This window comes from Natrix helvetica (genome assembly GCF_964273705.1).
Source record: "Natrix helvetica genome assembly, chromosome: 4".
NCBI lineage: Eukaryota > Metazoa > Chordata > Lepidosauria > Squamata > Natricidae > Natrix > Natrix helvetica.
The window spans coordinates 106,209,968-106,236,409 of record NC_138550.1 but is presented as its reverse complement, the minus strand read 5'-3'; the positions used below and the strand labels follow the sequence as shown (position 1 = coordinate 106,236,409).

At 42.3% G+C, this 26,442-nt stretch overlaps 1 protein-coding gene across 1 annotated transcript in view; it reads left to right on the top strand.

The window, feature by feature from the left end:
• The first annotated feature begins 19,335 nt into the window (after window positions 1-19,335).
• The window catches only part of NFATC1 (nuclear factor of activated T cells 1), a 136,263-nt gene continuing 129,156 nt past the window's right edge, over window positions 19,336-26,442 (top strand). Inside the window, exon 1 of the mRNA XM_081950270.1 lies at window positions 19,336-19,943. Within this exon, the coding sequence (XP_081806396.1) occupies window positions 19,925-19,943 (19 nt within the window). The 5' untranslated portion in view covers window positions 19,336-19,924. The remainder of the gene's footprint in view (window positions 19,944-26,442) is intronic.

The following is a 26,442-nucleotide window of genomic DNA, read 5'->3' as shown; positions in this document are numbered from 1 at the left end:
GGAATCGAGAGGAAACAGTCCCAGCATTATATGTAAACAAACAGGAGGTACAATATCTTTTAAGGCTATTGAAGATGCCTAAGAATTTCTCAGATAAACAAAACACAGCCAGAGCTACATGATTTCCAACCAGCATTAACCACCTAACAGATGCCCTCAGCAGGGTTCACAGCTGTTAACTGTGCGAATAGGATTTTGCTCAGCCAATTGTGGGTGAAAAGCTTCTCCTTCAGATGCAGAGCTACAGTCAAAGGCCTATTTGCCACCCCGTCAACTGAAAGCCATAGATTTGATGAGTGCCTTCCACAGCACAGTCAGATGCCAGGCTCAGAAAAGATTCATGAACTGTGTGCCACGGTCACATGTCTTTCCCTTCTGCTGTTCCTTCTCTTCCAATGTAGGGTTTGGACAAGTATTCAGCCACCTTTGCTTTATTTGTCTCTCTGTCTATCATCTATTTATAACATTTCTAAACGAAGTGGCTGCCCATCTCACTCTGTAAATCTGGGTGGTATACAATAAAACAAGCAATTAAAACACGTCTTAAATAACCATTGAGAACAATATAAAAATACAGGTAGTCCTGGACTCAAAACGGTTTGTTTAGTGGCCATTCAAAGTTACAACAGCACTGAAAAAAGTGACATGACTATTGCGATCGTTGCAGCATCCCCGTGGTCATATGATCAAAATTCAGACATTTGGCAACCAACTCATATTTATGAGGTTTGCAGTATCCTGGGTAATGTGATCCCCTTTTGTGACCTCCTAACAAGCAAAGGCAATGGGGACGCCAGATTGACTTAACAACCAGGTTACTAAACAACTGCAGTGATTCACTTAACTGCTGCAAAAAATGGGGCAAAATCACTTAACAAATGTTTCACTTAACAACACAAATTTTGGGCTCAATTGTGATTGTGAGACTACCTGTATAAGTGAGATCACAGTCCCCTTCTTGGAAAAAGAAAATTACATTTTAAGAGATTTCCAGAAGGGCCTTTCATCTACATTTGCACTTGCCAAGTTGTTTCTTTGTATGTTAAGAAGAATGTACGGTATGTTAAGAACCTAAGGAAATGCAATCACATAGCTTGAGGAGAAGAGGGGAGGTGAGAAAGCAAAATTTTACTAAATGAAAATTTCTTAAATTTACATTTTTAGAGGACCTTGGATGGTTCTTCACATGACTTTCTTATTCTGCATGCCAGCACGGATATTTGTTTATAAACGATTAGGGCTGGAAACGTGTAGCAGCCCATGTGGTGTGGGAATACAACCTCTGAACAGACATAATAGTTGTCATAATAAGGGACAAAAATGGAGACTTCTGTGGCAGAGCAAGTTCAAAGGAAAATAGCCTGCACTTTGCATGAAAATAAAGCATTACAATTGGTTGTGGATATAATTTAAATGTCCCTGTCCTAATGTTCAGAGGTTACTGCCCACACCCGTAATGCAATACCCCCCTGCACATGCGCACACAACCACCCCCCCATGCTGCCCCACCCCACCTCCATGTATGCAAGCAGGCCTCATTGAAGCCTCTGGACTTCTGGTAGGCCCGTTGGGCAGCATTCCGCCCTCCCCAGGCTTCAGGACACTTTCCTGAAGCCTGGGGAGAGCATAAAAAGGCCCAATGGGCAAACCGGAAGTTTGTTGGGCCCGTTTTTCGCCATCCACGGCTCTAGAGGCTTTCTTGAAGGCTTGCGAGGGAGAAAATGGCCTCCCCCGACCTCCGGAAAACTGAAAATCAGCTGGCCAGCACGCACATGCGTGCTTGAGCTGACATAGGGCAACCCCTCGCATGCCTTCAGATATGGCTCCGCGTGCCACCTGTGGCATGTGTGCCATAGGTTCGCCATCATGGACTTAGGATAAGCCAGGTAAGAAAAAGTGGCAGACAAATGCTGGTTCCTTGGCCACATTTGATTGAAATCCAAAAAGTATTTCATCTTATTCTCGTGAACATTTTATAGAGTATATCAGTGTTTCATTTCATTTCATTTCGGTCTTAGTGAAATGAAAGCACACAGAAAAACAACGGATGCCACGATCAGACAGATGATATAATAGACTTGGTTTTGAATAACATCAGCAAAGGCTGCGCTGCAGAACTCTTTGTCAGAGTAAAATGTAATGCTCAGAGAAAACAAAGAAGTCTTAAGAAAATCACATTACTTGAGATAAGTATGAAGTAAATTGTACTAACGTCTAATATGCATGAGCTAGATAGGAACTCAAGTGCTAAATCCTTCAGAGAGGTATATAACAAGGAAAAGAAGAAGAAACAAGAAATGAAGAAATAAGATTATCCAAAGCTAGGAAAGATTGACGCCCACGTGAAGCAGTGATCATGGGGATGTAAACTGTGGTGATGTAAAAAGATTGCAGGATAAATTATGAAGGTATTGAGAAAGCAAATGAATCGGTGAGAGACTTCAGAAATAATTAGACCAGCAAAGAATGGATGGAGAGATTAGAAGAGAAAATGTGGTGAGAAGAAATTTATCAGAATGGGACAGTTCCAAGATGAAAGGGAAAGGTGGGTATGAAAAGACAACTAAGTTGGGTAGTAAATAATTTGGAGACAATTAGATGTCAGTACTGTTGCCAACATTATTGGCAATGAATCACAGATTTCAGGTAACCCTCCTCAAGATGTAGGGCATATTGGATGTGAAAGTGGAAATTTGCGGGTGACAGCAGTGCAAAAAAAGATCCTTTAGGAACAGCATTGTTGGGCGTGATAATTATGCTTCCTATTAATCATTGGAAACATCCACAACTTGCACAGATACATGTAACAGCACATGAATTGACTTCCACTTTTATGGGAGTATGATTCCCTCTTGTTGGGAAGTAAAATATTAATATTTTATTCCATATTTATCAATATGAAATATAGTGTGTGTTATAAAAATTGCCATCTGGTTCAAGGAACACAAAGTTCTGTTGACATATTTTTATAGTTAAGATCCTTTCAGCTCACCAGTGAGAATCCAGCTATACATTAGCTTGCACCCATTAAATCTTCATGCTTTCATCCCATTGATACAACTATCCTGAACTCTTAACTAGTCCCAGCAGCTGTTCATAAATTTAAATTCACAGATGCAGTTAATTCAGAATGAAGACCTTAGGTCAGTGATGGTGGACCTATTGCATGCGTGCCCAAAGTGGCACACGGAGCCATGTCGCCTGGCACACATGGCATCCCCGTTCCTCTTCCAGGTTTCTGGTGTGCATGCGCAAATGCCGGTCAGCTGGTCTTGGTGTGTGTGGCAGTGCCAGAAACCGGAAGATCTGGTCTTCCATTTTCTGGGGTAAGCATGAGTGCCTGACAGCTGATTGGTGCATGCACATGCATGGGCAGTAACTGGAAGACTTGCTGGCCGGCGCCCATTCAAGCACTGGAAACTGGAAGTAGATTTTCCTGTACATGCATGTCCCCTGGGCAGCTCCTCTTCCTGGTCATGGCCCAGACGAGCGCCCGTGCGAAGTGCTCTCTTTTCAGCCACTCAGTGCCAAAAAGGTTCACCATCACTAGGTCCTTTCATGTGAACTATTCCAATGTGACAATGTGTCTGTTTCATCTGATGGGCAGAATTAACATTAGGGAAGGTCCATGTGCAGCTGAAATCAGGGGAAAGCAATTCCAACAGCGTTTATATATTAAATAATAACATGTTTTCCTTGAGTAAGGAATTTCCTTGATCAATTTGGATATGCCTGAATAAATGAATTTATTCCATTCCTCAAATACCTGAAACTTTGGAGACCAGAATAGTTTTCAAGCTAAAGGGTTAAGTGACATTCCAGATCCCAGACCTCTATTTACAAGGCAAAAGCTAAAACTGATTCGATTTAAGTATTTTATAATTAGATCAGTGGAAAACAATATTACTGCTCCCAGCGCAGTTGATAGTTAATCTTTTGCCTTGATTGGGCTCAAAATATACAGTATGTTTGCTACCCGAGTAAGAGTACCATCAGATCCCAGGCTGTGGGCTAGACGGGGGGGAAACACATTGAAAGAAGGCAATGGTAAATGCCTTCCACAGGTTGTCACAAAAATGTCACAGGTGTCTGTGTAGTTTTCAGGATTCAAACTCGACTTCAGAACATCTTTACCCAATCCTATTTTTATCCCAATTTTTATAATGCCTCTAAAGTAACTCTGAAATAATATTCATTCCAAAACACTATGTACATTTCCACAGAGATGGAATTTCAAAATGGCATATTATAGCCATTTCAACTGGAAGGCATCTTCATTGGAAAATGGCTGATTGTCCCGGCCTGCAATTCTTGAATAGTTTGGTAGGAAGGCTTCAGTATAGAAGACATAATCCTAAACCAAGCCCCCCCCCCCCAATGCTCTGGACCCCAAAGGAGATTTCTGTCTAATTGGTCAATTGTACACAATGGTAAATAGCACACAGGATCAGGGCTACAACTTATGGAGAATGGAAAACAGTAATATGCTATTCAAGGCTTTGTGATCCAGTGCAAAAGCCTCCTCTTCCTCTTTTCTCTGCTTTACTGGCTGATGAATCATCTGCCCAGCTGCTTTCCCCTTGATAGACTTGTACATGGCTTCTTGACTCAAGTACAGTCTCAGCCTCAGGAGAATCTGTATCAGTATCTTTTATAAAACGAAGGACAGCAAGAAATTTCCATAAGAATAGTCATCAGGACTTCACATGGGATAGGAGAGGGGCTGCAGCCAGGGATGGTAGCAAATAAATTCTCATCTATGGCTTCATTCCAAATTCATTTTTTTTTCATTTTTTCTTTAACTTTGCATTTTGAAAAATAATTTTGGACACTTTTCAAGATTGTTTTCTTTCCAATGCAATGTATGGTATCTTCTAAAGTAAGCATTAGTCAAACTCATGGCAAAAATCAATTTAAAATGAAAACACAGACTCTTCTCGGTAAGTAGTTTAGATATTGTTTTTTTTACTTTTGACCCTTTAGTCCACGGGTGTCAAACTCTCTGCATCATGTTACCGTCATGTGACATATCACGATGTTTTTCCCCTTCGGTGGCCGTGGCCTGTGTGTGATACATCCGGTCCATGGGCCACAAGTTTAACATCCCTGCTTTAGTTTTTGTTAGTGGCAAATGAAAGGGTAAAGTGACTGGCTCAAAAATGTTTTATTGCTAAATAGAAGCTAAAGTGAAACCTAGGGCTAATCCTATGTGCTACATGATTCAAATAGTAGCTCAGTTTAGGTTTCAAGTATTGGTTTGGGAATTTATGACCACTTACGACTTTTTAAATTCCATTGAAAACATACAGCAACATTCAGAATAAGTTACTGGTCCTTTTTAGGACTAAGCTCCTTTTTCTTGTAAGTTTTTTCAACTCAACTAGCTGGTAAACTCTAGTGCAAGCAAATTCACAAGCAAAATTATATCAGAAAATATCCAATATGTTCCCGGACCTAATATCCATGCATACAAATGCTCAACTCACTGTTGTCAGTTCTTCACATATTTGAATGCATCGGAGACAGGTGCACATTTTTAAGCAAAGGGACTTACTCCCCATTTTGTTTTCAGTGATATATAATGTTTAAGCTGAGATTATGCAATTAGTTGCTTTCTAAAACATCTTGTATCTGGAACAGGAGAGTAAGAACATGCTTAATGCCTCCTCCATCATTTTCATAAATGGTTGCAATAAATAAATGGGCCTTTACTTTTCATCTATTATATTATGCTAAGTGGCAGCCAATTTGCTGTAGTAGTTTAAGTATTAAAATAGGACCAAGAGACCAAGGTTTGAGTCCTACTTTAAAAACAGAAGGCAGCTGGGTGACTTTATGTCAGTCATCTGCCTCAGTCTTAGAACAGGAAGTCAAAATACATCTAATCCAACATATCGGCTGGAGAATTTTAGGAAGTGAAAATCCATACATCTTCTAACTTTGAAAAAACACTGATTTATAACTTGCAGACAAGAAGGCTTCATCTTGAAGGGATTGATTTGTGCTGGCAATAATGGTATTAATACTAGGGTAAAATTGCACCAGGTTTCCTCTAGGTCCTCTAGCTATTAACTAATGATAATCAGAAAATGCAAGAAATAGGAAAATAATTTGAATAATGCATGAACTTTTTGCTGCATAGTAGAAAATACTACGGAAGTATAGGGGAAAACACTCACTATTTTCTAAGTCGGCTATATGTACAGGATTTTAAAATTTTACAATAACTTCCACATGACTACGTCTAACGAAATACACGAGTAAATATATATGGTAGTTTATGTAGTTGTTCCATCCTTTGCCCTTTTATTGAATATGCTATTCGTTGTTGTTGTTTTTGTTTCTCTTGTTCTAGCAAATATATTCCAGAAGAGGGTGCTACACACCAAGAAATGATTTCAAATTTTAAAAGGCAGCAATTTCTGTCCTCAAGATTTTGACACCACAGAAGTATCACTTTCTGCAGCCAGTTCGTTTCACTCACAACATCCTTATTATCAGAGAACTTCATAGATTAAAATAAATATGCATAAAACTGCATAAGACACATTAAAATAAAAAGAAGTTCTGAGTGGACACTTCTCTGTGGAATTTTTTTAAAATCAATTACATTAGAGATTTGTAACTCTGGCATCACCTGTTTCAAAGAGAAACAAGAGCTTTAAAATTGGCACTTTGAATGCTCCTAGTGTGCTTAAATGCTGCATATGCTTAACTCTGAAGCTGATTTAGAATTTTGCAAGATGGATGACACTCAGAAGTTGGTAGCTAAGTTCCAAAGTGAACTTTATTTTTGGTTTCCTCACCAATTTGCTCAAATGAGGAGTAACCCAAGATTATGTTGACAATGCTGCTAAGATATATAAAAGTCAATGTTGTTTGCTCAAGAAGCCAAGGCAGGGATTACTGCTGGCTACTATAGCGTCTGTAGGAGAAACATTTTTTTTAAATCAACTGCACAGGATAGCTTTGAATTTTTATGCTGCTTTGTATTGAAGCATATATAAGACTATATATAAAATAAGAAAAATAAAAAGGAAGGTATCTTTTATGTATGTATGTATGTATGTATGTATGTATGTATGTATGTATGTATTGTGTCACAACCCCTGGTATGCCCAAATATGGGAGGGAACACACTGCTTCCCCTTTCTGTCTTTCGGCTCACTCCAGGAGACCATCAAGGCAGAAAACCATATTTTTAATGTTGCCTTTGTTATATTTGTGTTGTATTTGTGCTGATAAATAAATAAAGGGAGACTAGTATAGATCTATTTCAAGCTATGTAGCTCTCATCAGCAGTAAGGGTATGGCTAGCTGATTTATTTATCAGCACAAATACAACACACACACACACACACACACATATGTATATATCAATTTTTCTGTCCATGAAGACGTTTATGCAAGTAAAGGAAATTATAAGTGTGTTAGTATAGCACAGAAATAGAATCAGATTTGAATAAAAAGGATCCTTAATTGCACACACTTTGCATTGTTCTTTTTTTGTTATCTCTATATATTCTACTTCAGTGAACAGAATTTTTCTCATTTGAAAATATATGCCCTCCCCAATACTTTAATTATCCAGTATTTTGGGGTTGCAAGGTAGTGACTAACAACTGAAATTGAATTACTTTCTTAATTTGTGTCACTGGGATATAAATTTGTGTCTGCATCTATAAGTGTATTCTTCGGTTTATGTGTGTTCTGGACATAAAGCAAATTATAGTTTTGAGGAATGAGCAAACAGTGGAACATGTGCACTTTGCTTATGTTTTATTTCTAATTAATCCATTCTTGGAATCTGTATCTTTATAGCTGGCCTCCTTGCAGGGAAGAAAGTGCCTACATATCAGCAATCTGAATCTACCTGTCAGCTTTATGTCACAGTAATAATTAATCAATCTGATTAATTTTAAAAAAGTAGAAACAAGCTCCTTTCAGTTCATCCTTTGGGTATCCTCTCCTGAATGTGATTGTGGGACAGCAAATCATATAGTGACTAGCTACCAATTAAGAGCTTATACAGGAGGAAAAACATATTTTCTCCAACTAATAAATACTGTGCTTAATTGGAAAAATAGTCAAGGTAAATAATATGTAGAACACTTATTCCATTCTCATAAACCAGTGAATTTCAAAATGTAACCTATTACTTATATGTAACTTTTTGAATTCCTCATACCTTGCAAAATTGACTATGAATTACCAACATACATGTACCATAGTATTTATGTGCTCCTTTTATATATACATATATTTACTACTGTTGTCCATATACTCTACAGTACAGTAATGGTATTCTATTTTCTTCACTACTGGTTCGGTAGTGGAAGCTGTGCATGTGCTGTGCATGTGCAGACATGCCTTAATAACGTGTGGTGGGTGGGTGGGCGGAGCCTCACACTGCCACTACTGGTTTGCCCAAACTGGTGCGAACCAACAGCATACCACCTCTGCTACAGTACCATACGCTGAATGAATGAATGAATGAACAAACAAACAAACAAATAACTAAATAAATAAATAACAGGTTTTAGTTCCACTCTGGTTGAAGAAACTGTTGGTTGTTCAATTTATATGGTCACAAGCGCCCACTTCAGTCCACGCCGAATCAGAGCGGCTCTCCGTATAATAAATACAAAAAACACAGCATGGAATCAAACAAGGTGGAATTGGTTGCCTTATGCAAAAAACACATTCAACAAGGTCTTCTGGAACCTTAGGGAGCCCCAACAGTGTGACAGACACACAGATTGTGGGTTTTGTTTTACCCCAGAGGGCAGGTGTTACTGGGAAAGACATTGATTGCGCTGCTGTCTTTGGATCAAATCAAGAACTGCTCCTAATATTCAGAGGAAAGTTTTGAATCCAAGGAAATTGGACATCTACAGTTAGTGAAATGAAACATTACTAGAAATGGCAAAAGATAATGTTATTGGAGGGATCTTTCCTCGAACGTTTGGCAGAAACTAATTTAATGCTCAGTCTGATTTAAAGCTCAGATATATGTTCTATCACCACATGTCCTACCACTCTGATGGTTTTCAATCCCCACTTTTCTTTGAATCCACAAATTCATATTTCAAACATGCTTAAATGTGTGGGCAAGCAAACATCCACAAGAGAATTGCACTCCTTAGGCAGGAGGGCAGAGAAGTATTATGAATCTGCTCTGTGGGGGGAAAAAGAGGATGTTGTTGGGCAGCCTAAAAGGAGAGATTAAGAATGTCTCTATTGGTGCCTTCTCAGCTTTAAATCCTATAGCAGAGCCACAAAATCCCTCTTTTTCTTTTTCTCTGAATCACTGGACCCCAGAAGGCCCTCCGGAGGCTTCAGGAGCTTTCCCGAAGCCTCTGGAGCGCGGAAAAACCGGTCCTACGGGCAAACTGGAAGTTTTAGCCCTCCGGAGCCTTCAGGGAAGCCTCCGGAGGGCTCCTGAATGCTCCAGGGGGCTAAAATCGGCCCTACGAGCAACCTGGAAGTGACTTCCGGTTTGCTCGTAGGGCCAGTTTTTCGTGCTCCGGATGCTTAAGGGAAGCTCTTGAAGCCTCCGTGGGGCAAAAAATGGCCTCAAAAGAAGGCCAAAGTCAGCTGGCCGAGCTGGCAGAGCAAGCCTCACGTGCCCTGACAAATGGCTCCGTGTGCCATCTGTGGCATGTGTGCCATAGGTTCACATTACGGGACTAGACCTTCAAGGTCCCTTCCAACGCTGTTATTCTACATTCTACCTGGGGTGGGAGGGTAGTTAAAGGAGTCCCATCTTAGTTTCTCTCTATTCCCTCAACCATTCTGTAAGTTACATTATTTACAAAAAATCCTCAGGTCGCACCCAGGTCCAGGGGCATCTAAATAGTGATTTGTGGGGAGGGGGGAATTAAGATAGTAGCATCAATTGCACAGTCTCTTCTTTACTTTTTCAAACTCCTACCCCCAGAACATAGTCCAGGTCTATCCACTCACTGTCCTAATTGCTTAAGCCCGTTGGATATCATTCTGCCCTATGAAATGTGTTCAAATGTTTTTAATTTAATTTTTCTTTTAAAAAAAACACCTCTGATGGCTTGAAAAGAAAGTATGTTCTAATAGCTCTGTGTCGAAGTATTGAATACTTTTATTTGATGTCTTGGTTGTGGTACAGTAGATCATGAATACAGCTGGAGAGCAGCGGTGGGATTCACTTTCCTTCCCTACCGGTTCGCAAATGTGAGCGCACATGCTGTGTCTGCGCATGCACACCACCTTCTGCGCATGCTCAGTGATTGTGCGTTACGTCAGGGCAGGTGGGCAGAGCCTCCTGCAGCCACTGCTACCGGTTCGCCTGAACTGGAGAGAACTGGCTGAATATCACCCCTGCTGGAGAGTTAAATTGATCGGAAATGATTTAAGATGACTTGTAAAAATTCGTCGGTTTGCCTTCTATGAAGCACAAACTTATGCATTCTTTCAAAATGCATATAGAGAAATATTATTAATATATGCAAATTTTTATCCAGAGATATTGCTGTTTTAAGGATACCTGACAATCTCCTTGGTATTTTATTTAATTGGCATTCCACCTTGTTTCCAGACAATCGGGACACTATACATAGTATTTCCTCCTCCAATTTTTCTCTATAAGAATCCTATGAATTAAGTTGGGCTGCGAGAGTAAATGGTCCAGGCCAGCCTGTGGGTAAGTTCCATTTCCTTGTTATAACCTAAGTCCAAATATTAGCCCCCGAAGAACAATGGGGTGTCAATGGGAAGACCTACAGCAGGAGCGGAGACTGGGCTGGGGGAATGGAACAAACTACACATGGACCAGACAAAACAGAGGTGGGGGGAATCCTTCAAATCGCTTTGTATGCTAAGCTTTGCTCTGCTTTAAACTTATAAACTGAACTGCTGGTCCAGACATAGAGATGACATCATAATAGGATGGGGATAGCTGATAAATTTCAGGAATGCTCCAGACTGTGAAAGGATTTGGGTACCCTTGGGAGATAGGCCTGTGTGCTGGAATTCACTATTACACAATGGAAAGCTATGTCTTAAAGGAAAGCTGATAGTGCATTTAAATGGAAAGTTAATGAAATGGGGAAGAGGGAGAACGAATCGACTGATGGAGCGAGCCATGATAAAAAGTGCAGGAAGAACCATGAAGAAAATGGAATAGATGTAATAATACGCAGGGATAAAACCAATGCTGAAGTTGGTTCAGGCTCAAGTCCTATGGAAACAGTGCTGAATTTAATTGGAAATAACCGTACTGCAAATTGTAGGAGAGAGCACTCATTCACGGAACAATGTTTAAAAAAAATTAGGAATATTTCTTGGGGATTTTCTGGAGACTACTGAGTTTGGCTCTTAAATCAATGAAAATAACTTTTTTTCTTTAAAAAAAAAAGGTCAGATTAAACAGAACAGGTAGCCTTCAACTTACATCAACTGAGCCCATAATTTCTGTCGCGAAGGAAAACATTTGTTAAGTGTGTTTTGTCCCATTTTATGACCTTTCTTGCCACAACTGTTAAATGAATCACTGTAGCCGTTAAGTGAGTAACCCGGTTGTTAAGTGAATCTGGCTTCGTTGACTTTGCTTGTCAGGAGGTTGCAAAAGGGGACCATGTGACCTCAGGCCACAGCAACTGTCATAAATATGAGTCAGTTGCCAAGCATCTGAATTTTGACCACATCACCATGGGGATGCTGTAATGGTCATAAGTGTGAAAAACAGTCATAAGTCACTTTTTTCAGCGTCGCAACTTTGAAGTCACTGAACAAACTGTTGTAAGTTGAGGACTGCCGATGTTATTTTAAGAATGAACTCAAATGTTGGATTATTATTATTATTTGTTAATTTTATTTGCTGCCTATCGCTTTGTGGGGCCACTCTGGGCAGCTTACAACAATAAAAAGGAAGAGATGAAAAGAGAGTGAACAGAAGAACAAATAGTGCTCAACTTATAACCATTTGTCTTGTGATCATTACAACGGTACTGAAAAAGTGATCTATGACCGTTTTTCGTTTAAAATTACTGAAAAGTCTTATCAGTTCAAAAGTAAGGGGATGAAGAGAGGAAGCATCTCACCGCACCGCCGCTGCTTCCTTCAGTTTTGCGTTCTCCGATCGGCATGGGGCGAGACGCAGGCGCGTCCTCCAAAACTGCTCCCCGGTGCCTGGAGCAAAGCGGAAAAGCCCCCACCAGCCACCGCCGCCGGTGCCAGAGCCTTCCGCGAGCCGCTCCTTCGGCAGGGCGCCTCTTCGGGGCGTCCTGTGCCCCCCCGAAGGTGGGGGAAGCCCACCGAAGAGCGGGAGCGGGCAAAGTCCTTGCCCGTCGCCGTAGCCGCCGGAACCGGAAGTCCCTATGACCGTTTTTCATACGCACAGCCACTGCAGCATTCCCGTGATTGCATGATCAAAATTCGGATGCTTGACAGCTGGCATGTATTTATGACATGGTGATGATATGCGATCACCATCTGTAACCTTCTCAGCTGGCTTCTGAGAAGCCAAGTCAACGGGAAAGCAAGATTCACTTAACTACCAAGATTCGTTTAACAACTGCAGTGAGACTCACTTAACAACCGTCTTGCTTAGCAATGGAAATTATGGGTCGTGATCGTTAAGTCGAGGATTACCTGTAAGATATTAGAACAAAACAGCGAAACGATGAAAAAGATGCAACAGTGAAAGAGATTGCAAGCTGGCAAGAAGTACGTCTGGATCCGATGTTGAAGATTCCTTCTGCGATGTTGAAGTGTAGCTAGACATTATGAAGAAGCTTACGTCCTACAAATGTTAGGTCCTCTAACTAAACACAAAGAATGATACAAAAACACACAACAGCAAAAAAAAAACACCAACAACAAAGGAAGAAACATGGCAGAGAGAACAAACCTAGACAGAACAAAGAAAAATAAGGAAAAGGGGTGTCAATCATCCTCACCAAACACCTTCAGAGCTCTTTGGAATGCTAGCAGAGTGGAGGCTGTCCAAATCTTAGGGGGAACCTCATGCTTACATCTAAGTTGGAGTATGGGAATGCACTCTATATCCAGGGGTGTCAAACCCACAGCCCATGGGCCAGATGCGGCATATGCTGGCTACGCCCACCCCCGTTTCAGCGAAGGGGGAGAAAGTCGCAATACATCACGATGTGACACCGCAAGTTTGACGCCCTTTATAGCCTTTCCTCACATCAATGTCCCACTTCACTCTCTCTCTCTCCCTTCCTCCCCGTCCATCATCTATCTAACCTGTCTATCATCTCTCTCTCTCTATCTTCTATCATCTATCTATAGTCAATCTTCTATCATCTACCTATCGTCACTGATCTCTTTCTGCCACGATCCAATGGTATTATCCCCAGCAAGGCTTAAGTTGGCTTTAGCTATACCAGTATTTTTCACTTATGCTGACACTCTCCAAGTGGTGCAGTCACACATTACTTTGTGTAATCGCACCAATAACGTGGTTTCATACTGATTCAAAGGAAGGTAGATGGCCTTTCATCGCAGCAGCAGAGAATAGTGAATTGAAGACCTTCCAAAAACTTCAGCTTGTGGGTATAGCCACCTATAGTATAACACAGGCCATTTTAAGTCTTCACTGACTCTTTTAATTAGCCTCTTCCCAAGATCAGTCAAGGTTGTTGGCAAACATTAGTTTCCGGGTGGGATATGTACCCTCCTCACTTCTGGAATGTTCTTCTAAGAAGCAAGTAGTTGACTCCATTTCCAGCTGCTCTTCTGATAAATCAACTCTCAGGTTGGCAGTTACTTTAGAATTAAGTAATATACGATGAATGTTTTAGTGTTATATTTTGCGTGAACAGTTGTAATTTAAAGCAGTTTGCATGTAACTTTGTAGGTGTTATTTTACTCCATTGGTTTGAAAAGCAGCTCTGAAATTGGATTAGATAATATATAAGTAAGTTAAAGCATCCCCATCTTCCCTGGTGACTCAAAGCTACTCCTTCGATACCCTGTCTAACTTTACTCTCCATTTGCTCAACCGCTCATTAAAAAGCCTGGATGGGAACGAAAGTCAAAAGTTGGGTAGCCCTAACAAATCTTCTGATCTTTACAAAGTGTTCCTGAAACCCAAAAATATAGACAGTGAATGGTTGTTTGAAAATAGTAGCTGCTTTATGAAACTACAGTTGAAGCATAGGAAGTGCCATAAATATTGCTTTAACCTATAATCTGATTTCTTTGGTTTGGGCTTAGTTCAATAAATGAACTCAACCACTGTGGCTGGTCAAGCATAATAGTTTATTCAACAAATCTCATTTAAAACAAACCACGGGTTAATGCTGGTGTATTCCATCTTTGAGAAATGCCATAGCCTTTCCTTTAAGGTTGCAACAAGCTTTTTAGCAATCAGCAATGGATAAAAAACATTCTTCAGAGACCAGATACCACTATCCTGTTGTGCAAGTTTTGTCACATACCTTGTCATTCTGGTCCAACAAGGCCCAGAGTCGCCTCGGGGCGAATTGACCAGCAAAATAATAATAATAATAATAAATTAATAAGTAGTTCTAAAATCTTGTGTGTGGTTCCAAAAACCTCTGGGAGTATTACTTACTGAATTTTCTCCACTTTTCCATAGCACGTGTTTTAATGACAAATGCCCTTGCTTTCTTAATGTTATAGAAGTGGGATTTCGTTGAGCAAAGTTCTGTGTGCTGGTTTTAAAAGTCTGTTTTTAATTTCAGGTCATGTTCCGCCTTTTCTCTGTTTGGATTTGAGAATGACAAATAATGAAAATCTATTTCCAGTAGGTTTTTATTCTACTGTACCAAACATGAAAGGAATATACAGATGTTCTGTACCGCAGAGATAACATCTAAAATACTTTAAAAAACAGTCCTTGTTTACAAGCATATTCTAATATTAGAATATAAGACCACCGCTCTGGTCGTTCCCAAGGAAGAAAACTGCAGGAACTGAGAGATAAAAATATAGCTGGGGCTGGGGGTTAGCCCTTCTCTCCTGCATGCAGCTGAAGGCCCAGGCCAAATTCTATGGAAGACGTGGGCTTTAAAAAGATATCAAGGTGGCCATCACCATTCATGGACCTTTTTTTATATTGCTATATATAAAAAGAAAGTGAGGAACCGATTGCTTCTGTAGTCCCCACTTTTGACTATTTTAACACAACCAGGTCAGGGCCCCTCTTATACAGGTAGTCCTCAACTTACAATAGTTCCTTTAGTGACCATCAAGATACAACGGCACTGAAAAAAGTGACTTATGACCATTTTAGCATCCTCATGGTTACACAATTCATATTTGGCTGCTTGACAGCTGACTCACATTTATGACGGTTGCCGGGGATCATGGGATCTCCTTTTGTGACCCTCTTGACAAGTCAATGGGGAAACCAGATTCACTTAACCACCGTGTTACAAATGGAAGAACTGCAGCGATTCACTTTAACAACCGTGGCGAGAAAGGTCACAAAATAGGGCAAAACTCACTTAACACATTTCTCACTTAATATAAACGTTGAGCTCAATTGTGGTTGTAAGTTGAGGACTATCCGTAAAATATGCAAGTTTCTTTAAAAAATATTTTTGGAGCAAACCATTCCAGAATGGAAGAGAATGGCTATTCCAGCAAGAGAGGTCAACTGAAGAACACCTGGTGGTTGCCATCCAATCCTTACACAATGAGGGTGGGTCTCCCAATTGTATCCCTAACAATGCTGTGTGGGACTTAGCAAGCCGATTCTGTTGTGTGTGTGTGTGCGCGTGGGCTTTGGTCTGTGGTTCTTTGTTTTTAAGCGATTACATGTCTGCTGGTGCAAAACCTGGACAGGCCTGTGTGTGGGGGGTGTGTGTGTTGTGTGTGTGTGTGTGTGTTATTTCAATTACGGCTGCAGCCAGAAGTAGCTGGCATCTGGAAGCGAAGGGAGGGGGGGAAAGAGACTTTCAAGGCCCCCTCCAGCGACTGAAACAACAGCCCGACTAAAAATAGCCCTTGTTTTCTGTCCTGCCGCTCCTTGCAACTTGGTTAGTCATCGCCGATCCCTAAAATAAAAGTTGGGTCCGCAGCCTCTCCTGGTAGCCCGTGTAAACAAACTGGGGAGAAAGCGGGGGGGGGGGAGCAGAAGGGAGTCCCCCTCAGCTTGGCGACGGCAGCCGCCAGCCGAACCAGAGCCAGAGCCGAGGATGGTGGGGTCCGATGAGCAGGCAAGAACATCTGGCGGTGGGGCCAGCGGCGCGCCGCAGCGAGGCGGCCAAGGTTACTTGGCTGCCGTTCTTTACGAACTCCCTCGGCCTTGGAGGCCGGCCACGGTCGTCCCGGCAACGGCATTAAACAGGAGGCAACAGACCGGGGATCCCGTCATTTCGGCGCAGAAGAAGGCAGAAAAGAAAGCATTCAGGGCAGACAGGAAAGGAGGGAGCCGCTTCTGGTCCCCGCGCCGCAACCCAGCCAAACCGAGCAGCCACGGCCCTCCCCACCTCCCTTAGGGAGGGAGGGAGGAGGTGGACGGGAGCTTCGCAGCCACGGGGAACGGCACGGATGCTTCTTGCCCACGCCAAGCGGGTTCTTCTGCTGGGGTTACCGGGCTGGCGTCCAGCTGAGTGTCTTCCTGCACCCTCGTGGGGGGGGGATGCGAGGGTCAATTCGTGTCCCCGCGAGGGAAGGCGCGTGCTCCCAAAGATGAGGCCTTTCCTTTCCCACGCCAAAAGAAGCCAACTTCAGAGGCGCTCGGAGGAAGAAGGTGGATTTAGAAGGGGCAAAGGCTGGGGAAGAGCGGGAGGGCGGGTGCGTGATGGTGCAGCCTGGTGTCAAAACGGGGGAGGGGGGGATAAGGTGGGCTCAGCAGACTGGACGGCATGCTCATTGGAAGCCACCCTCGTGGGATTTGCATCCCGAGGGGAGAACCGAGGACGACGTTTGAAGCTCGGAGGCGCGCTCGCACTTAGACTCATGAGCGAGCACGGGCACGTTGGCAGAGGGATCTGCGCGGCCACCTTGAGGTTTCTGAACCCTGCGTTTTTAGATGTGCGGAGCCCCTTCGCACAAGTGGGTCACGATGGGCGTCAATTCTCCGCACTGAATACCGGTATATAAATTCACCCATCTCCCCGTTTGTAATTCAAGAGCATCTTTTTGCGGGTAGCTCCGTTTTGTGTTGGCCAAACTGGAGAGAATGGCAATGCTCTGTCTGTGTGTGTGTGTGTGTGTGTGTGAGAGAGAGAGAGAGAGACGGTGTGCATTTCGATTGTCCAGCCCTTCTTCACAGCTGGCACATACGTTAAGTTCGATTGCTTTCCTATTCTCTTTACAAATAGCCCTAATCAATGAATTGCCATTTTATTGCTCGGGGACAGTCAAACGCGTCGGGGTCTCATACGTCACCAACTGGTTCCATTACCTGGGAAATGTAGCGCAGGCTGCAGTGTTGCAAAACGGAGCGGGAAGTTAGTGGCTCCAAAAGTCACCAGAAACTAAACGTACATCTAGCGTTAATCACTCACTACTTAAATTCTTGCTCACTTTTTACCAGATCCCCGCCTACCTACAATGAAACCTTTTCACACTTCCCCGAAGCCCGAGCAAAAGAATTTGGAAAGGGTGAAGTCACTTCGCCAAGCACATGTTGGGAGGAGCTGCCTAAGAAGCGGGGGAAGAAACGGTCGGGAAAGATAAATGTTATTAGTAGTAGCGCATCGCAAGAGGGATTCCCCACCGCCAGGAAGGTGCATGGAAAGCTCACAGAACTACAATTCCCAGCAACTCGCCAAGGCTTTCTAAACAAAATTAGGGCCTCGGTTAAACCTGAGCCCTGAACTACTGTGGTGGGGAGAGGGTGGGGGCTTTAACAGAAGCGGTTTGGAAATAAGCTAGAGATGGAACTATTAATTTTTATTATTTTATGGCAAGCAGTTTAGTACTGTAGTTGTACTGCTGCCCATTGTGCTCTGCACAGAACCTAATGGCGATGGCGCCTACTGTAGTTGGCTTTAACCACTTCTGCCCAAAGTTAATGCCCATTTGATTATTAGTAGCAAAGAATCCGGAATGTTTGGTGGCGTGGAGACAGGGGACTCGGATCACGAGTGGCACCGATAAGGAGTACATCCCAGAACACAGCGCAAGCGTTTGCATTTCCAAGAAACTTATTCCAAGGATCCGCGATAGGACCCCATTTTTTTCAACGCTGCACACGCGGGGGAAAAGCACAGGCGCTTCCTCTTCTCAACTGCAGGGGCGCTAAACTGCACAACAGCGGGCGCACGTGGCTGCCGTCGCAAGTTCAGCGCCGTGGTTACTTTTTTCTCCCTCAGCCGGAACTTTTGGCAAGGAAACGTCGCCCCCGCTACGATTTCTATTCAGTTCGGTCAACTGCAAAACCGATGCCCGAGGTGGTATCTTTTTTTCCGCAGAGCAGAAGGATCCGAGAATCTGACTTCCCTTTTCGTTGCTTTGGCTTGCCTTCTTTTTCCTCCCCCATCGCAAGGAAGAAGAAGGAGCTTCTGTTTGCAACTCCAAGCGTCGTGGAATTAATTTTTTTTTCACCACCCAGTTCTTTCTTTGCCAAAGGAAAGGAATTGTGATCCTCCTTTTGGCAAAGGGGGGGGGGAGAGAGAAAAAGTTTGGTGGTAGTAGATAGCGTCTGCCTTGGGAGACACGCTAAACAGAAAATAGGGAGGGGGGAAATGTCATTAACAGCGACTGTAGCCTCTACTGTTCGTTTCATCAGTGAGGGTGAGAGGGTGGATAGCGTCTTTACAGCGGGAGGAGCTGCAACTTTAAAATTCCGACCTCCCGGCACTGCTTTCGAAAGCCACTCAACGTTGTTGACAGATTTACAGAATAAAAAGAATGTCAATACAACCAATGGGTCGGGATCCTTCCTGGTTTCTCAGTACTTGCACAGAAACGGGACTTTCCTTGCTGTCGCTTGCCAACCGGCGCTCTTTTCCAAATTTCCAGAGAAGTCGACTTTAAAAATCCTCCTTCCATCCCTCCCGCATTTACTGCAGGGTTACTAAGGGAGTCCCCCATCCCTCCCTGCTCACGTCATTCTCAACCCCCCATCCCACTCCCTTTGCGGCTTCTAAAGGCTCTCGAAGAGGCAAATCGGCTTCAGCAGAAGCCAGGCTGCTTAGGGTTGGGGCCTTCCCGCTCAGCTTCCAAGCTACCCTCGCTCCGCCGCTGGGCTCCTTTGCAAAGGCAGCCAAGAGTCGCTCGCGGGAGCTGTGACATCACGGGGCTCTGGGCGGGGAGAGGGGCTGGGAGGGGGAAGGAGGGAGGGGGGGTGTTTTCCAGCTTTAAAAAGGCAACCAGCGCTGGGCTGCCCTGCGTCAGAGAAAGCCTGGACGACATTCTGCAAACTTCCCTGAGCAAATTAAAAGCCCCCGGTGTCGAATTAAGGCGGCCGCAGAGAAGGAGCGAGGCGCGCGCTCAGACTTTAAACTTCCTCGAGTTTGGCGGGCGGGCGCGCGCGCTCTTCCCTTCTCCCGGGAGCCGAAGCCCTCGCGCGCTCGCCTTGCAACCCCTCCCTCGCGCGCCGCCTCTCCTCCTCCCCTCCCGGGCCCGTTTCGGGACGCCTCCCGGAGGGGGGCCAGCGCCTCTTTAAAACTTCATTCCGAAAAAAAGTCCTCCAATAAGCAACGGCCGCCGCCGCCGCCGCCTGGCATTTCCAAAGGCTGCTGCTGACGGGGTAGCGCCAACCTCAACTCTGCCCTTTCTGTCCGGAGAGGCGCCGGGTGGCATAAGGGGGACGTTGGACCGAGAAAGACACAAGAGAGAGGCCGCCACCTCTACCTCTTCTGCCTTCCCACGACTGCGCCTTGGGCGAAAGGCGGATGCCCGGCGGTGATCCTATTAAATCCGAGCCACTTCGCGCCTCCAGAGCCAGCCGACGGGGTGAAAGAGAAACTCGGGCTCTGCTTCCAGCCGCACCGCACGCAGAATGAAATCGGCCGAGGAAGGTAAAAACAAAACCAAAAAAGACGCGCTCTGCCGCTTGAGCCGGCGCTGCTTTGCTCCCTCCGGCCGGCCGGTCGGTCTCCCTCTTCTTTTTGACAGACCTTTGCTCGCCCCGCTTCTGAGCTCAGGCTGAGGAGAGACGGCCCGGGGGAGGGTGGGGGGGGGACCCGGGAGGGACAGGGCGGCCGGGTCGTGGCGCTGGCAGCCGTGCTGAGGAGGAGGGAAGGGGTGTCTTCCCCCCCTGGTGTTTCCCCCAAGCCGCCCCGAGGTTCGCCTGCTGAGACGTCTTGCCAATAGGTGTCTCCGCCTCCCCGCTCCTCGATGAGGAGAGACCTGCTCTCCCTTGCATTTTGGGGCGGTAGGTGGCACCTCGGGGTCCTTTAGGGTGGGCGAAATTGCCCTCGGCTGGGTGAAGCGCGGGGAGGTGGCTTTGGATGCGCGACCGAAACCAGCGAAAACCCGTCGGAAAGCAGAGCGACACCCTTGGGGAAACCAAAGGAATCTCAGGAGCCAGTGGGAGTTTTCGGTGTGCAGCTGCCTGCCTGCCCCGGTCCTCGTACGTGTCAATGCCTTGCAGAGTTACTAACAGTGTGCAGGATTCATTCCAGCCCATCCAATTACTTGTAACCACTAAATGCTAACATTCTATAGCGCAGGCTGGGTTATGATGAAATGTCTTTTTTAAAAAAAAAAAGCTTTGATAGAGCACACCCTATAATTTAAACAGCTTGTAATGTTTACCAAAAAAAAAGTTCTCTTTTAGAGTCAAGGAACAGTCGGAAACCTCAAAAACGGCACCGGTGCCACCCACCCTCTCATACTGTCTGCTTTATTGGTTGGGTTATCTTAAAAAAAAAATCCGTTTTTGTTTACTAACCGGTGTTTCAGCCATTCTGACTGTAAAGCTTTTCTGCTGTGACAGCTTACGAAAAGGGTTTTTATTATTGTCATTAGCAATTGCACAGAAGCAAAGGGAATGCCTCTTGCTAGGTTTTATTAAAGCAATTGAGATGTAAGTGGTATGGAAACAAAAACACCTTTGTCTATAAACAAGATAGATTGGAATAAATGGATTTAAGCAGATGGGCAGTCCGATCATATTCAGCCTGACAACACTGCGCACACACTATAACATTGATACTATCTCTTTGGGGATAGTATCAATGTAAAAACTACTATCTAATTTTTATTAGAATGTTGAATTCAATAGAAGTATAAAAAATGAAGAAAAGCAAAAAGAGAAGACAGGAAAAAAGAAAAAAGAACAGAAATAAATTATGACTTCTTCTCTCTTTTTTTCTACCAAGTAATGCATTTTGATATCACTTCAATTTGCTGTGAACAGCTATCCTTTCATACCATAAGTTGAAAAATTCAATTTCCCTTCCTGTAGTACAGAAAATGTATAATAACCATTAAATAACAGCATTTTGCATTCTTGCATAGAAAGATAAGTAAGCCAGAATGCTTTACTCCATTACCAGAATTAGTACTAGTTACTGAGACATATGAAAAAGTTTTAATGTCCATCTATCCAAAAGCTTTGTGTTGCTTACAATAAGTACAGCGTGTGGAACAAGACAGGCCTGAGGTCAGATCCATCTTTTCTAATGATCTTAAGAGGTACGGAAAAACTATATCTTCATTGTTCAGAGAATACTTCTATTTGGAAAAAATAAATGCTTTGGCCTCTGGATGAGAAAATGGATTATAAATTACATAAATGTGAGTTACTTTAGAAATGACTTAAAACATCCGTGTGCTCACTGTAAAAAGTCATGAAATCCCTTCCTTCTGGATTTCCCAGATAAAACATTGTACTCCAGACATGGCTAAGAAGGCAAGCCAAATTCCACAAATAATGTGATCCTACGCATATTTAGTAGGGAGAACTTTTGAACCCACTTAAAGTCACTCCTGAAATGTTGAGGTTTTTTTTTTAAAGCTTGACATGGTAGTATCCCATGTGGCTTGAGCATGTTGTGTGCATGAAGGACCTTCATCCCAGGGCTTCCGTTCAGCCAGATTAAAGTCCCTTCAAATGTCTTCACAGCCTAATACTTATTTTAAAAGATTTCTTGTGGAGAAAGGCAGATACTATCCAGAAGATGGAGATGCAGTCCTGGCTGAAATCCAAGATAACATGTCGGGTTTCACTGCTAGTCTTTTTTGATCAAAGTGTCAGATAGACAGCATTACAGGTACTCTGTTTCTTGAAACAGTATTTTTACTATTTGGATTGTTTCCTCCATAATTATATTTATTTATGCAGAAGCCCACTGTTATCCATTATGTTTGATTACTGATTGTGCTCTGAACCAGAAAATGTTCAAAGGCCTCCTTTTGAACCAATTCATGCCTTTATGCACACCATTGCAGAACATTTTTGTTGCTATCTGTCTTTTTGGGGTTGGAGAAACAGCCACAGTCTGACTTCAGCCACTGCCAATCTTGATGACTGTGGACATTAGTGTCAGGCAATCTTAACTGAAAACATCAGGGAACTTAAGCAAAATGAGGCACTTCCTCAAAAGGAGCAATCAAACCTGAAGGTCCAGCGTAATGTGGGCCTCTGGGAGGAAGAACAGATATTTAGCTACTAAAGTCCATGTGGTTCAGAGGCATTCAGAGATGAAGATGTGTGGATAGGGCTACGTTCTTGGAAACAACGAGGCTTTCTGTCATATTTTGGGTTGATAATAGAAACTAAGCAGGAGTTAATGAGGCTGCCCTGTTTTCCTTTAGAGAAGGTTCATGCCATTTTCAGGCTTTTTGAAATGATATCTTAAAAGAATTTTACAGGTCCATATAGCTCTTCTATTCTTTCTTGCTCACAAACATGCACTTAGATCAGAAGATTACATATAAAATATTTCAGTTTTGATTTTATTTCATTTGGGCCTGATCCCATCTGATGAAATTGCCACTTCTGCGTGGCTTCCATACGCTTCTCTGTGGCTTCCATGGGTCAGTCCATCCTGTGTGGCCAGCTACCTGCGGTTACATGAGAAGCCTTTCTTAGAAGCCAGATATTCCAAGATCAGGTCTTTTCTGCTGTAACAATCTAGTTACTTATGCTACTATGTTTTATCTAGCATTGACTGATTTCTTTTAGGTGCCACATTATAATTTTTTAGATTGCCCAGACTTTTAGATATGCCTCTTTGTGGGATTCCTGTTTGATTTAGCTAATCATTGGCATAGTTTTAAATTACCTATTGTTTTGTCTGTTTCATTATATTTTATGATAGCCGTCGTGTATCTGGATTCAAAATTGGGACATTGGTCTGAAAATGTCATTAGTTAATTTACTACTATGTGCAGTTAGAAATTAATGTTTTCCACATTACAAAAGCCTGCTATCTCTGCAAAACTACGCAATCTTCTTGATATAGAAAATTGTCAGAAGATAAAGACAGACTGAGAAAATTTTCACCTTGACTCAAGGAGGCTTGCAGTGTTGAAATGTGGGACGTGTTAAGGCAAATCTCAAAAAGGACCAGCAGAAAGAGAGGGGGACTGCATATACTGTCAATTAACTACTTTTTAACAAGCTAGACAGTTGTGTGCAATATGTATTATATGTTTTTGACATTCCGTGAACAGTTTTCATTGTGGGTGATCATAATAGCAGAAAGAATGCTACTATAATTAAGCCTTACTAAGGTTCTGAACTTGAGGGAAAATTCAAAACAGATAAAAGTACAACATTACACATATGCTTGAAATGATTTATGGTTTATGTGTAATAGGCGCCACATTTCCAGTTATTTAGCGGACTTTTAAACCACTGGTTTATCTTCCTAAACTTTAAAGCGAGCAATCCAATGAATTATCTATTATGGAAAAGCCCAAATGAGCCCAAAGCAGTTCTGAGCAACTTTGATGAACTGTGGGACATGCAGTTTCCAGACTCAGGAAGAATCCGCTGGTGCCAGAGGAATATCAGCAGGATATATTGATGGTAAAGTTCTATTTTGGTTTGTAAGTCATATGAATATGTTCCATAAAATAGTTCTCGAATATATATATATATATATATATATATATATATATATATATATATATATATATATATATATATATATATATATATATATATATATATATATATATATATATATATATATATATATATATATATATATATATATATATATATATATATATATATATATATATATACATACATACATACATACATACATACATACATACATACATACATACATACATACGCAACAGAATACCAATGGTGGTAGCAAGACCCCCATTTGCTTTGCACTATAATACCATAATTGTAACATTTTGTCATTAGCCATATGGGCTAAGCTTGATGGGAATTGTCCAAAGCTCCTGGAGGGCATCAGGTTGTCTGTGTGGTCTGAACTGCATTCTCCCTTGCATTAAAAAATGGTTGGTCAGTACCCCATATTCCTCTTCAGAACTTCCTATACCTTAGGTAGGTGAACTTCTTGTACTATGTTTCCACTTTGATAAACATATCATTTTGATAATGATATCGTAATAATAATTGACAGCAAATGCCACCTTTGCAAAGAAGCTGAAGAAACAGTGGACCATTTAGTTAGCAAGAAGATCACAGGGACTGATTACAAACAGTGGCATAACAAAGTAGCAAAAATGGTATATTAGAATATCTCCAAGAAATGCCATTTGCCTGCAAGCAAGAACCAATGGGGCCATAAAATAGACAAAGTAATAGAAAACGAAGACACTTAAGTGCTTTGGGACTTTAGAATTCAAACAGACAAGCACCTGCCACATAACACTCTGACTTGACAATTGTTGATAAAAAATACAAAAAGGTTTACATAGTGGAGGTGGCAGTACCTGGAGATAGCAGAATAGAAGAGAAAGAATGGGGGGGAGGGGGGAGATCACAAAATGCAAAGACCTGCAAATGGAAGTAGAAGGACTGTAGCAAAAGAAATCAAGGACAGTACCAATAGTGTAGGCGCCTTGGGTGCAATCCCAAAACATAGGAGCGCTACTTGAATACCATCGGCATTGACAAAAATACTGTCAGTTGCAAAAGGCAACATTACTTGGAACAGTTTACATCCTGCGACAATTCCTTTAACACCATCAAACAACATCTGCCTATCCCAGGTCCTTGGGAAGGACTCAATAGGTGGATAACAATGCCAAATTCAGTATAAACATCTGGCTGACTGCAATCAACCATAATAAGGCCTAAATAACAAAGTACAAATATAATTTAAAAGTTTGGCAGAAAAGAGAGAGAGAGAGAGATGCTAATTAACAATATCACGAAAGCTGAGGTTGCCTTTGTAGAATCTGTGGCCTTTCCCAAATGGACCTCAAAAACAAAAGAAAAAGAAGGTAAAGTTCATTGAGCCAGAATGTTCATAACTGGTAAAATATTCCTAGCTAAAAGCTGTCCACAAAATTTCTGAGCATGAGGTTTTATAGTATTTGCCTAGAGTCCTCCATCCAGCTTTCTACACTCTCAGCATTTTGAGAAAGTTTTGCCAGGTTTGTTTTTACATTGAGTATTGATGACATACTAAAAAATATTTGGTAGAATCTTAGACTAATAGGATAGCTGGTGAGTAAGGTACCACCAGATTTTAACTTATGCACCAGAGACAAATTCCTTGTGCATTCAATCATACTTGACCAATAAACCTATTCTCTACTCTACTCTACTCTGTTCTGAAATGACTTAAAATTATCAACTACCTTTATAGCTTCATACCCATTACTAGAATTTTCCAGTTGATATATATTTATTTGGCAGGCATTCTTATTCCACTTTTTTATCCAAGAACTGAAGGCAACTTGCATGGGGATCTTCCTCTATTTTATCCCCATGAAAAATATGAAGGTGATTGGATTTAACTTTGGCCTAGTCCAATAGTAACTCGCTACACTGGCTCAATTTCCCTCAAAAAACCAACTTGTGAATCACCAATCTGATTCATTTACATCTGATCAGGCTATTCCCAGGTGTCCAATCATGAGCTTGTGAACATACTGGATTTTCCCCCCAGTGTGTTTTGGAATGCAGAACTTTGTATGTATGCTTGTGAACAAGACCCGGCTAAAATATATCTATTAAAATATTAGGCAAATAAGTCTGTCATCACCACACATGCAACATCTCATTTCTCAGCACCTTTTTCCTTCAGGATACACACACACACACACACACACCTCTTCCAGTAATCAGTATAGTACTGTTGCAGTTTATGTTAATTTTCAACCATTGTGTCACAACTGGTATTTTACTACCAGTTCCCATTGCATTGTAAAAGGATGTCACAGGAAATGAGAGTATGCACTAAGCAACACTTCACAATTCTTCCTATATTCACTGATCTCAAAATACTTCCAGCTTTGAGGGCCAGTTGTCAATTGGTGTTCTATGGCACATTGCTTCCTTCCTCCATGGATACATTCATCAAGTATATATTCCAAAGTCAAAATTTCATTTTTCTCCTTATCCTATATAGA